Below are 13,915 nucleotides of genomic sequence, written 5' to 3' on the forward strand. Positions count from 1 at the left end.
GAAAAAAAAAGGGAAATAAGATTCACAAATGTGTGCACTTGAGCACTTACTGCAATCCAAACACACATGTACCAACTGGAGAAGATCAAACTGCTATGCAAATGTGTACATCGCAGCGTGAATAAATATTAATATTTTACATACACAATCTTAACATTCACTTGCATTTATTCACGCGCTGATAAATGAATCGGGTCACATTAGCGAGCGGGCCTCTCTGCTCCACCCACATCCTGTGCCGGTGGAAAACTGGGACTTTCAGTGCATGCATGTGTAATTTCACAGTGGGGCAGTGGAGATCTGTATGCAAGTAAAATATTAAATATTTACTCAGACTGTGAAACGTGTGGATTCCTAAAACTTTCTTACATGCATATAAATGGCTTGAGATCTATGTCGGCATGTGCAGATCATGTGACGCGCTTCTCTCCGTATGCTCCTGTCCTCGCCGCAGACACCAGAGTTTGCTAGCTGTCTTTTTTTTATTTCTTTTCTCTCTCTTTGGTTACACGCGGGCAAGAGATTTGAGCTTGACCGTGAGCTCAATCACATCTCGGCTCCCTGGATGTCATGGCTGTGTGCAGAGACGCAAACCGTTGGATTTCAGATTAGAACACAGGGGCTCCTTTTCCAATCCACTTTCTTCTTTTCTCACCAACACGTTTCTCGCTCGTTTCTGTCTTTCTGCTTCGCTCTGATTCTTTCCCTCGCTCGCGGTTCCTCCCCCTCTCCTCCTCGCCGACTCTCTCCCGTCTCCCCGTGAAGACGGGGGGTGACCCCGGGTGCCTCGTCTCAGGAACCAGTGCGGCGGGTTGTTCAGACAACCGGGAAAATTTCTTCTACTTCATCTGAGTAAGTCACCTCTGCACCTCTCCAATAGAGTGTGAGATTGGAGAAGTTGGCCGGACTGAGCCTGCTAGAGGTTTTCGACACAGATGACAGGGATCGTACGCTTCTCCTAAAAACTGTGTACCAGCCTTGTTATGGTTATTGGTGAATTTTCAACCTTTCTATCAGCGATGCTACAAAAATTCAATTTTAAAGGCTTTATCAGTGGGAGAGATTGAGAGCGATGCCAAAAAAAAACATCTTTCATACTGTTGCTTTCTCATTTTCCGGCACCCATCACGATCTGTGCTTTAAAAGTTTCTCCTTACCCTTTTGTGTAGCACTAAATACTTTAAGGTTCTCCACTGCAAAAAAACAACAACAAAAAAACGCTTGGCAGGTCTGATGGATTTACCCCAAATCACTACAGCGCCACATATCAAAGGATAAATGCTAAATGTTTAATCTGAAAAGGTGAAAAATTCAAATATTGACATATGTGCCTCATAAAAGCAGGAGCCAATAAAGAAACATTGATTGCTGAGGTCTGCACCAAATCTGATCCGGGTGATATAAGGCCTTTCCCTGCACTTGCTGGTTGGTGAGAAGACATTACTTTGAAGGAGTGATTCTTGCCGTGATGGACTGGTGTAATTTATCTGATAACAATCTTTTCTCCATTTTAAAACAGCTATAAAATACTTTAAAATCATCAGCTTTAAATTCATGGTTTTGGGACCCAGTCCATAAATATCGCACAACCTGAGGTTTTTTTTCTCCCCCCCCCCTTGCTGAATGGATATCCGTCTACAGCGCAGTCCATTTACCTTTCCGTATATGTGGCGGGCGTTTGATGCTTTGACCTTGAGGCTTATCGATTCTGTGCCTGTTAAAATTCGACCTGCTTGCACCTGACTGTCAATACCCATCTCGGGGATATAAAACGGGGAGTCACTTGTGTGGCTTTTGGTGCCGTGCACTTCTGCGAAGAGAGGAAGAGGTGGGCCGATCTCTAACACGGCTCGGCACGCATGCGGAAACTGTTCTGCCAGATGTAACGAGAACTGGCTGCCTTTTAGTCTCGTGGTGCAGGAAGTGTGTGCTCGTGTTGGAAGAACAAAGTTTCGCACACTCCAAAAACACCCTCGTTAACTTTGTGCGTCGTTACCTGTACTCTAGAGTTGGGGTCTTGTTTGATCCACTTGATGACGGTCTCGTAGACCAGCTCCTCGGCCTTTGTGTTCAGGCTGTCGTTGGACAGATAGGCTATCAGGTCGTCCTTGGAGACGCTGAGGATCTCTTCCTGCCCTGCCACCTGAAAAAAAAAGATTCAATAGCTAAAAAACTTTTCACTTTCAGCGACACAATCTGACTTTTCCTGTGCCAAGCTCTGAACATACACAATTCTGTAAAGTGAAGCTCCTGTTTTTGAGCAGAGGCAGATGCTCAGATCTGTCTAGCATAAAACTAACACAAAGGCCTCTTTGGAACCAGCGCAGAGACCAGCAGGGGCAGAAAAACGGCCTTTAAAACTTCACATCATGTGGCCGTAGCATTTAAGGAAAAAAAAGTGTATTTCTCACACGTACAGTAAGTGCAAAAGTCTTGAGCCTCTAGATGTTTCTTTATATTTTGCTTCCAATGAGCCAGGCTTTGTTGTCATTTTTAGGGTGGAACTGAGCAATAGTTCCCCAGGATTTCTGAACGTCTTTCAAAGTTTTTCTTTGAACTTGGCTGCTTTTTCCCTCATTTACACTCCAGTCTTTGTAAAGTCACCTATCACCGACCTGTGAATCATTCAAGAATAAAAAAGGACACCTAACACAGGGTTGTGTCTACATATAACAGACAACCTTTAGGCATTTTATTACTAGCAGCCTGTCCCAAAAATACACAATTTGTTCAATTTCATTTCTTTAGTTCAATATATGAAAAACGACAGCACAGTGTGACCGGGATACAATTGTGTTTTTGCACCTTCCTAAACAGCTATTAGCCAAAATCTTGGCACATCTCTGAAGTTACAAATAATTGACGAAACTGGGAAAACGGAGGGAAAAAAGCAGAAAAGCCTGGCCTAAAAATATCTACAGCTGATGAACGCTAACTGAAAGTCACGTTTTTTAGAAACAGGGAAAAAATGCAGCAAAGATCTGACACAGGACCTGATTGATGCATCTGGCCATTCAGCTGATCCCAGCTCGTTCTCACTCACGACGCGTAACACACGCTCCGGCCGTGTATTCCAGCCCTAACCCTAACCTTATCCCTAATCTTAACCACCACCTTAATCATGTTAGATAGTGTTTTCCAAAGAGATTAAAGTAACGTACATGTGTAGATTAATTTCAAAAGCTTCTCGTGTTTCCTAATTTTTCCAAACTCGTAATATGGTGTGTGGCCGGAAGCTTAATATACTGACGATTTGTCACCTAGCATAAATTGTTACGCTTTGGGAGTGAGCACGTGTTGCTGATCCATCTCCTGTTCGCTGAAGCCTTACCAGAAATGATCTCAGTGAGAGGATGGCTGTCAAAAAGCCATTCTTAATGAAGGGAAACATTTTTGGTTCAATTTATTGTTAATATGTACAGAGGAGGTCATGAGAGAGATACAACGGTGAGTGTCTGCAGCCATGTGTAAAACACGGCGGAGGCTCTGTCATGGTTTGGGGCTGATAAAATGAATGCATGAACGAAAACAGGGAAGTGCTGTCAGGTTTTGATCTAATATTCAGTATCATCTGGAAAGCTTTTGATTGGCAGTAACTTTATTTTTCAGCGTGACAATCACACCAAACACTCTGTCAGTGCAGTAAAAGCATAGCTGGATAGAAAAGCACACAACAGCACACTATCAGTCATGGATTGGCCTCCCCGGAGCCCGGACCTGAACTTTACTGAAGCAGTGCGGGATCATCCTGACAGAGAACAGAACAAACATCCAGCCAACATCCAAAGAAGAGCTTTGAATGTCCATCAAGAAGCCTGCAGAACTATTCCTGAAGACCGCTTAAAGAAATGACAAGAAAGCCCAGCTAAGGCAGTTCAAAGACATCTGCACAGTAAATCTTGAAAGAGAATGGAAAGTACATTTCATTTGATTTTGCATCATCGCGGTTTCATTATGTACTTATTTTCTTTCACTGACAACAGTAACATTTGTTTGCTGCTTTTACCTGATTTCAGGCTTTTCTCGACTGTGTGATTCACATAAAAACAGAAACGTAAAAAACAAGATAATGAGTGGACATTTTTATTCTCCTATATGCTGTATAAAAATACTAAGACATATAAAACAGGCTAATTTTGAGCTCTTTGTAGTAAATAGGTGTTGATTTCAGATTTACAGTGGACTTTTCTGTGACCAGCCCGGACGCCTCACATCAAAGGCAGAACATAATGTATTAATTTTTTCTGATCTGTGGAGAGAGACGTTTTTCCTCTGTTTTTCCTACCGAGTAACGCTCGACACAAAAAAGTATTTTTCCAACACTTTCTGATGCTGAGCTTTGATGCCCTTATTTTCCACGCTATTTTGTGTGATTCATGCTGGTTGGAAACTATAAGAAAACAGAGCTCTCTGTATTTCTCTTCCATTAAGTTATCTAAAAGCTGCTCGGTAATAAGTGTACTGTTGGGTGATTCAGTAGGGTACGTGGAGCTTCTACAGTAAATTGCATCCCATGAGGTAAAAACGGTTAACTCCAGAGAAGCATTTTAATGCAAGCAGTGAATTAACAGGGCCATTTGATATTTGCTAGCTTGAAAAAAAGGAAGACAAAAACATATAATTCAATAAGCTTTGTGTATGCTTTACATGTGAGACTTTAACAGGAATCTAGTAACTACAGACTTAATTTAGTGTAGAAGAAAGTGCAATTTTCCCCATTGCATTGTTGAGTCTGACAAAAAAGATGCTTAGGCAAAACAAGTTTTTTTCCTTTTTCCTCGAGCTGATCACTGATTTAGGTGTTTCATTTTCTCCCAGATGCAAACCGCCGTGTGTAACTTTGCTCCACAGCAATCAAAGAATCCAGAAAGACGAAGAGCCTCGACCTACCTCTGGGAAATTCTGCAGGGCGAACGCTTTGGCCATGTTGTGGAGCTCGGTGCAGCTCATGGCCTCGGCCATAGCCAGCACTCCCAGACAGTTAGCGGCAGTCAGCTGTTTCTCTGGAGTCAATGTAAAGCAGGTCAGAGAGAGAAAGAGAGACAGGGAGATAGACAAAGAGAAGAGGTTAGAAACAAAAACGAGAAGAAAACAAAAGACAGACGCAGATTGATTAAGACAGCCAGTGGGGAGGGGGGGAGAAAAACAAAACACCATTCAGTCATCTATAAAAAGACTGCAGACGTACAAAGCTGCAAAGACAGAGAAAGCAGCTGCAGGTAGCACAGAGCCATAGCCTGGGCTTTGTATCTGCCTGAGACTGAGGGAGAACAAGTATAATAACTCAAAACAGCTCCGGGGACAAACAACGAGGGGAATCGATCGCTCACAGCCCAGGCATGAGGTGGTGGATGGCAGGGAGCGGGATTTGGGATTAGCTAAGCCACTTTAAAGAAGTCCTGTCAGATCTCAGGATCTACTACACACATGCACACACACACATACACAGCCTGGAATATATGAAACTACCCTCAGGGCCAGGCCAGCGGGGAGAAGGCTTATACTGCCGCCTGTGATCTTTTGCAGGGCGGGGTTTAGGGGGGTGGAGAGCATGGGCGGCATTTTAGGTGATGTGTCTCCAAATGTAGTTTTCTAACAAGTGTCACCATTTATCACAAGAGAGGGAAATGCCCCCGGTCTTGTAGTGAACGTACGCACGGATGCGGGCACAAACGGTTGAGTGGCCGCTGAAAGGCGCCCGATTAAACAACAGCCATCAAAGCGAAGCAAAGCCAGGCCTTTTATCGCTAAAGACAGAGCCTGAGAGTGTCTCCTAAACAAATATCAGCCAATAAAAAAGCCACCCAACATCTGGTAAATAACAGGTGAGCAAAAGCCAAACTAAAAAAAAAGCAGGTTTGGGCTGCATCAAAGCTAGACTCTGTCTGAAAGTATATTTCACAGCAGATGATCATCTGAACAACCCTTTAAAAAAGAAATCTTTTTTTCCAATACTACACACTCGGGTTGTAAAAAGGTGAGCATGTTTTGTTCATTTACTTTTTGATTTTCCAATCATAAAACAAAAAAAGCTGGGATTTCTCACAAGGCGCACGATGAATGACTTTGTTTTGTATTTGTTGGAGAGAGAAGACGTGTCGGAGAAGATGTCTGCCGTTCCTCCTCGGTATATTTGTTGCAAACTTCAATAATTTCTCACGCGGTATCAATTCCTCTTTGCTCAAGGAGACACGGTCGTGCTCGTTACTTCTCAAGCGCTGAAATGTCATGAATCTTGTCGAGGAAGAACGGATTGACGCCTCGCTGGCAATGAAGTCTACAAATGGCTTCTGTGTTTTTCCCATTTTTAACCCTCCCCCCCCCTCCCAAATTGAGAAAAACAAATCAATAACGGCGCTTGCTGCTCCTCTTACAATTTTCCCCTCCTTTCCTGCTGCTGACCTTTTTGCTAACATGCACTTCCCCCGTGTTACCGATACCCAAAACTATTTATTAAATGGAATGCAAAACTCGACCTTTGCGGCTTTTTTGGCTGGCCGACCCACTAAAATATGGAACATGCCATTTGCTTTTCATGCAGACCCCTCCCCCCATCCTTTGTGTTCCACCCCCAACAGGCCCACTCCCCTTCTATCCACCTCTTTCCATACCTTGTCTAAGTATCAATCTGTTTGGCTGTTTTTCGATTCCATCGCAGCTCAGACCAGAGGATTTGACATTTAAGTGACAATTGTTCCCTGACCTTTTTATAAATCTGCCCCCGTGCTTGATCCTGCTCTCTGGGACGAGATCAGAGGCACCGTGCCCGGCTGAGAGTGAATTCTAACACGGCTGCGAGCTTTGGAAACATGACAAAAATGGGAGAGCGGTGTGCCAGGGCCGGGGAGGAAATGTAGGTGCTGCATGAGGACTTCTGTGCACAGCGATGAAGCATGACCGTATATGAAAACACCCAGGGCCGTATGGTCGCGGCAGGCATATCTGATGTAATAAGCTGCTGATATAAGCAGATAACACTCGTGTAAACACATACACCCCTCCCCACCCATCCCCGCCGCTCTTCCCCCTGAGCTACGCCTACCTAGAAAGGAGACACAGACTTTACAGAAGGTGTTGAACTGGAACTTGTTGGCAGCTTCCAGCAACGTCTTGGCATTGGCCGAGTCGATGACCAGCGACCCCGTGTAGACAAACTCGAGCAGCAGCTCCAGCACGTCGGCGCTGATGTTGCTCATGTTCAGCTCCAGCATCTCCCTGCTCCTCGTCTCTCCCGACGACCTGATCAACCAATCACGGCAGAGAGAGGCGAGTTAGGCGCATTCTGAGAGGAAACTTGGGGATAAAAAAAACCCCAAAAACAGTAAGAAAAGAAATTGAAAAATAAAAGAGAGGGACAAGAATACACGTATGCTACACACAACACCTAAAACACACCTGGGAAAGTACGAGAGTGGGGAGAAAAATAAGAGAATCGTTACACAATAAGATAACAACGTAAAAGTGGAAAAAAGAGACAGAAACAGAACTTTGGATGGTTTCTACTTTACTATGGGGCAAGCGGATTTACAGCTAGAGCGCTGCATCTGAAACAAAACGTCCTCACTGCACAAAGATTAGGCAAAACAAATGAAAAAAAAAGTTATTGCTTTGTTTCAAGAGGCATGCTTTTTGAACGTGTGGTTTCATGTATGCATAGTCTTGGAGGGCAAACATGCATACATGGCAGGGCACGTGTGAGCTGTGAGAGAGTGAAAAATGGAGAGAGATGGTGTTACACACGGACATAATGGAATGGGAAAGTCAGCTGGTTAAAGTGTGAGTGCACAGTTTACGAGTCACGCCGCTGCCGCAGAGAGCGCGCGGCTGCCTGCGTGTGTGCGCGCGCGCCGGTCATCGAAGCGGCGCGTCTACTCCGACTGACGTTGCAGGTGCTGGGCGAGAGCTTAGATGGACAAATTAAATAGAATATGATATCCCTTTGTAATGCAGTGCTGGAGAGAAAGAGAGAGGGGGAACAACGAGGGCCGTTTTGGGAACTGGGCCACGTTGTGACTTCATCGGGATCAAATGGCCGAGATTAGTTCGCATGCAGGATCCCCTCGGGGAGGTATGAGAGCATTAAATAACACCTCACCACCCATGTTTAATGTCCCATGTGAAACAATAATCCACTCAAGGGCAAAATAAATGGAATCAAAGCCCCGCAGAATGCATGCCCCCACTGCTGTGTCTCGCTCCCAGCGGATATGGACATCAACAATATGAAAAGTAGCCAGCATTAAGATGGATGGAGGCTGTTTGCTTCTGCCAGTCATGGTAGCGCTGTGATAACGCTCTGTCTGCTTCTGTGTCTGTCTGATCCCTTTTTTCCCCCTCCACCTTCTTCTTCCTCTCCCTTTTTTTTTGTGTGTAGAAGTCAGTTGGTTGGATTAGAAATCATGACAAACAGTCAGCGTTTAGTGAGACAGAGACAGCAAAAACAAACTACACGAGACAGATAGAATGGATGGAGTGGAGATGAGAGATTGGAAGGGTGGAGGGGGGGAGGGTGGGTGCGATGGTGGGGAAGCAGAAAAAAAATAAAAAAAGAAGGAAAGGGAGGCAGGGTGAGACGGTTCTTCCACAGGGGAGCCAGCAGCCATCCTTCTGAGGGGGAGAGTTTGGGTTGTTCCATGACTGTGCCTTGCTCTTTTAAATAAGAGATATCCCCGCCCACCCCCGGAAAAAAAATAAATAAATACACCGTCACACCTAAACAGAGCCTCTGTCCCCGGCGTAATAATCACCAGTAGCCTGTGGTGTATGAACTGAGACATTAGTTGTCATTTTCAAGCGCACTCAGGAGGTGAAAGGTGGGGGTGGGGTGGGGGTGGGAGAAGGACATCCAAATAAAAGAAAAGACAATGGCATTTGTCCCTGGATGGACATTGGCTGGAAAAACCAAGGCAGTTACTCGTTTTCCTCCTGCAAAGCAAAAAGCCACATAGTGTTATTCCCCCCCCCGCGTTTTTTTTTTCCTGCACAAAGCCCTGCAGTTGGAGGAGGGGGCGGGTGGGGGGCAGGTAGTAAGACGGAAAGATGGGAAAGGGGAGGGTTGTTCAGGGTTAAAGTGATGGTGAGGCGGGAAGAAAGAGAGGGGTGGGAAAGAGCTAAAAATAAAAGAAGAGCATGCTCATCAACCTGGTCAATTAGTGCAATAGGAACCAGCTCGAGTGGCAGTTTGTTTTTGTCTGAGCACTTATGTTATGGAAATGACTTTTCCGGGAGCTTCTTAAAAAGAGGTGGATATTTATGCCGCGTTTGATTGCAGACTTGAATTTGAATAGTGAGAGAGGAAGGGAGGCAGGGAGGACAGGAGAGACAGAAGAGGAGAGACGGGGCAAGAAAAGGTGGGGAAGGAAGGAGGGGGGAGATGGGCGCGCGCACGCAGACACACACTCCGGCAAAGAAATTTGTTTATGAAAAATGTAGCACTTATTCAAGAGGAAGTTAAAAAAAAAACGGCAGAGAGTGTCAAAATGGTGGTGAGCAGAGGCGGAGAGGCGGGAGGGAAACAGGAAAACACACACACACACGTGCTAGCACACACAATTTCTAATACATCTTTCTGCCTAAAAAAAGCCCATTTACAAGGAACACATTTAGCTTGTTCTTACAAGATCATTTATTCTGTGGGAGTATATGCACTACCAAGACATGTTAACACAGAAGCTTACTCAGAACCACAACCTAAAGTGTCTTGGCTAAAAATGGCCCGTATTTACGTGTTGTCACAACATAAATCAGGACTAAAATTGTAAAAATAAACAGAACGCCGTGGCTGTGTCGGCGTTGGGACTGCTGGTTTTTCCGGTATGGATTATAAGGGCGCTGCATCCATAACACTTGGAAGGAACAAGTCATATATGTGTTAGATCGTCTGAAGGACAAAAAGGACACGGTGACAGGTGGAGAGTATGAAAGCTGACACGTGCATCCAAGTGTGAACAAAGGGGCCATCAACTCGAGAAAAAAAACACACAAAAACCTCAATGTAGACACCAGATTGACAGGACTCTTGGTATAAAAAACTTGACTTGAAGATGACAAAAAGAATCTCTGACAGTGCCACTATGGCAGAGCTCAAGATTACATTTACAATTTTATAAAATTTTTGGCATAAAGACTTCAGCAGGGTCTCACCGCTTTTAAAACATCTCAATTTCACGATTTCACTTTCCATTTCGAGAAGTTAGAATTAGTCAGAATTAAATCTATAATTTGGACAGTGCTGAAAACTCACAAACGTACACACTATAAAAGATAATGTAGCTTCCAGGTCCGAAAAATGAAGCCAACGTCTGAGCGACTCAAACCTGCAGTCTTTTCAAAGGCCACCAGGGGGCGATCGGTGTGGTTGAAAAGACACTTCCAGTCCAATAGAGGTCAACGAGAAAACATCCCTCGAACTTGACTTCTATAAAGACTTTTGTGGTGTGTTTATGGACTCAGTCTCTCAATTTAGCCATTGTGAATAAACCGTTAAGTCCATTTTGTAAATTTGGGTCATTCTAAGTGTCAGAAACGAGATTTGACGACACGTCAGCCAATGAGTGTGCACTTGCACAGTCTGCTCCACCCGCTGGTCTTAAAAAGATGGAGTAGGCTCATCTCAAAGCTTTAAAAAGGGCACGTCACTGTACCCATGTCCATCTTTCATACTGTCAGTGGTCACAAAGTAACAATTATTCCAAGAATGTCAGACTCAAAAGACTCCATTGTTGTACATTTTTCATTGGAACTACTTTCTGCCAAGAGAAAAAAAAGAAGTAGGTCCAATAAAAACTGCTGACATGCTCTCTGAATTATTTGAATGAACATAAGGTGAAAAAGCCTGAATGCAATCGTGTGTGTTTAATTTGGTTTTCAGTTACACATGTCACCTAAAAAGAAAGCAACATTAAAAAGTAACGATTTATCGAATCAATACCCAAAACACAAAAACAAAACAAAGCCTTTACTCGCGTAGATGCCGTACGAAATTGTTAAAGAAACAAAACAAAAATGGGGTATTACAGTAACCTGTCTCCCCGTCTGACTGAATGGTGCTGCAGAGGGCTAAACCGTGCACACCGAGCTGCAGAGTTCACACAGCGTCCACACAGTAATGGGATTTAAAATAACCCCCTACCATCACAGTCAGAGTGCTCTGAGTGGCACAAAAAACCTCATGGGTCAACACTGACAGAAGAAGAGCGGGGAAGCAGATGGCACCAAAACATGTATCAGGGCTGATTCTGGAGCTTTTTTTATTATTTATTTTTTTATTTTTAACATTAGTGTGGTGCTGGGATACAGTGGCCATAAATTAAATGCCTGCGAGCACGCTTATTGGAAAATCCCGTGGGGTAAAATGGAATTACTAGAGATGATCTGCCTCCTCGCTAGGTGCATTGGCCCTTTAAAAGAGTAACGTAATGGGTTTTTGGAAGGGGCAAGCGTGTGCTCACACTTCCAAGCGGCATTACATCCTCCAGGTAAGGTGGGGTGGGGACGGGAGGCTGATTTGCTCGGGTGAGGGTGGGCAGTGGAGCAGCACGCTGCAAAGAGGAAATAAAGACATTTTAGGATTCTGCTGAAAAGAGAATTTGAAATGAAGACTAATCAGTGTATTTGTAGTCCACTTAGGTGGATAATGTGTGGTTTTCTTTTTTTTGTGACATTTTCAGCACCGTTTCAAATTGCTGCGGAGCCTGCAAACCACGCTGCTAAATACTGACACGGTGCCAAGAGACGCTTTAATTTCGTAAATAAGTCATTGGGTTGGTGTCTGTGCGTGCGTGTGTGTGGGTGGGTGGGCCAAAAAAAAGTGTGATGTGCACTCCCTCACCCTACAGTATTACATCTCTACTAGTCTGACTAATACAGCGTGCCTGGATATTATGTCCTTGAATCCTACGCATGCACACACACACACACACGTGATAAAACTTCAGCAGCACGCTTTATGTCAAGTCCATTTGAGTACGTACGGATTCACAATTTCAAACACACCCATACACAAAGGTGGTTTATGAGAGGAGGCAGGAATCTGAGCCGTAGTGAATGAGTTGGGCGAGGAAGGCTGGGGTACACGGCATCAAAGAAGCCTCTCTCTCTCTCTCCCATCTTCGTTTGACCTCATAAAGACGTGGACAGTACCGAGCCACGTGCGGCATCAGCGTAATCCCGGCCCCGGTGAAAGAAAGTGACCTGAGCGACACATGGGAGGCCGTAACTCGATGACAGACGGGCCTTTGGCTCTCTTTGCTCTTCTCTGTCCGAGCTTGCGTCACTTGCTGCGAACGCCTCAAAGCCAAGTATCAAAAAAAAAAAAATCTCTGTATGTTCTTTAGACGCTTTTCATTCTCTTGTTTGTGCTCCCTTTCTCTCCCCTTCCTGTCAACTTCTCGCTGCCTGCCGATTCGCATTTCCATAAAACCAAGGTGCCACGTGTCTTATAAAATCAAAGACGGTCTCGGCGAAGCTGCGGCGTCATGTTCACGTAGCGCTGCTGATCATGACTTCATTACATCAAAGCAAAGACGTCTTCCAAAATTAACAATTAGTGTAACAAATTCATTAGATATTCTTCAGTCTCAAGTCAAATGAGAGAATTTCTATTTTAGACATTATCTCATGAAAAATGACAGTGTTATGACAATAAATCAAAGTAGTTTTACAATTAATTAACCAATTAATGAGAACTTACTCTATTAAACTGTCAAATTAAAAAAGAAAAATCAGACAAAGCAGGCAGCAGCAGGCATAAAGATGAGCTTGATGAAATTCAGCCTGCTCCTCTGGGAGCCCTGGGTGTCTTTCAGGGCCCCTGTCTTAGTGCATAAATGATCTGGCTACGTCCCAGATAAGAGCCACCGACGAGACAATCTGATAGACAGGTTGACCAGCATGGGGGCTTCAGTTCTATCCAAAGTCACTCCGGTCTCTCAGGAAGCTTCTCTGCTATTGTCAAGGTCAAAGGCAGACTGTGTCTGTATTTTATTCATGGGATGTGTGGCTATCATGGAGATGAGTGGTGCTGGCGCAGACGTGGCTCTGTTGCTTTTCTACCTCTGGTCTCTCTCTGGTATTCCTCGCTCCATCCTCATTCAGGAGGAACAAGTGTATCGGTGGTGAGCAAGGAGGCCGCGGCAGCAGATAAGCAGCTTCTGTGCTCTCTGATGGCCTCGCTGTGGAGGCAGCATGACTGCGGGGCAAAATGGCAAACCTCTCTAAGGCTTTCTAGCTATCGCTCGCGACCGCTTGTCTTTGTTGAGCGCTTCATCCCTAGCCATGCGAGCAAGAACACACACTCAAACACACACACACTCAAAAACAACATCAAGGTGGCAAAGTAACTTTGGGTCCAGGGGACTCTCAATTATGCCGAAAGCACCTGCAAGGATGTGAAGTAAGGAGGAGGACATTAGGGATTCATGGTATTACCTCTCCAGGAAAACAATGCAGATGCTCGTGCTATCAAACTTTACACAGTCATACTACATGCATGCGCAAACACATACAGAGAGATTAAAGCGGTCTGCACCTGACGCACACTCACACCGACGACACACATGCACAAGTATGCTGAGCGGCGAAACGAAAACACGCCCGTGAAGCCGGAATCAAAAACAAAAAAAGTATGCAGAATGAAGGGCGTAACACTGGGGGAATACTTGGATCAAAATCAAATGAATACATTAGTGAAAGATGGTGTTAACCTGTGAAAGTGGTGGTCTTAGATGTGCTTTTTGTCTCGTCCTTTATGACTCTGAAATGTCTTTTATATCACTCTAACCAAGGTGTATTAGCATATGAAAAGGCTGTTCTGAAATAGTCAAGAAATCAGAAACGAAAAAATATAGTAGCATGGGAGGCAACAATCCCTCTGCTCACAGTGCGGCCACCCAACGTGGAGTTTTGTTTCTGTTTT

General features: G+C 44.5%; 1 protein-coding gene across 4 annotated transcripts in view; it reads right to left on the reverse strand.

Moving 5' to 3' along the window:
• klhl29 (kelch like family member 29) overlaps positions 1–13,915 on the reverse strand; it is a 256,161-nt gene that overhangs the window by 79,572 nt on the left and 162,674 nt on the right. For all 4 annotated transcript variants that reach the window (XM_080882500.1, XM_080882501.1, XM_080882503.1 and 1 more), the window contains 3 exons: positions 7,043–7,239; positions 4,891–5,003; positions 1,997–2,143 (listed from right to left, as the gene is read on the reverse strand). In XM_080882500.1, the coding sequence (XP_080738626.1) occupies positions 1,997–2,143; positions 4,891–5,003; positions 7,043–7,239 (457 nt within the window). The remainder of the gene's footprint in view (positions 1–1,996; positions 2,144–4,890; positions 5,004–7,042; positions 7,240–13,915) is intronic.

The sequence above is a fragment of the Rhamphochromis sp. 'chilingali' genome (assembly GCF_963969265.1).
Source record: "Rhamphochromis sp. 'chilingali' genome assembly, chromosome: 5".
Classification (NCBI taxonomy): Eukaryota; Metazoa; Chordata; class Actinopteri; order Cichliformes; family Cichlidae; genus Rhamphochromis; species Rhamphochromis sp. 'chilingali'.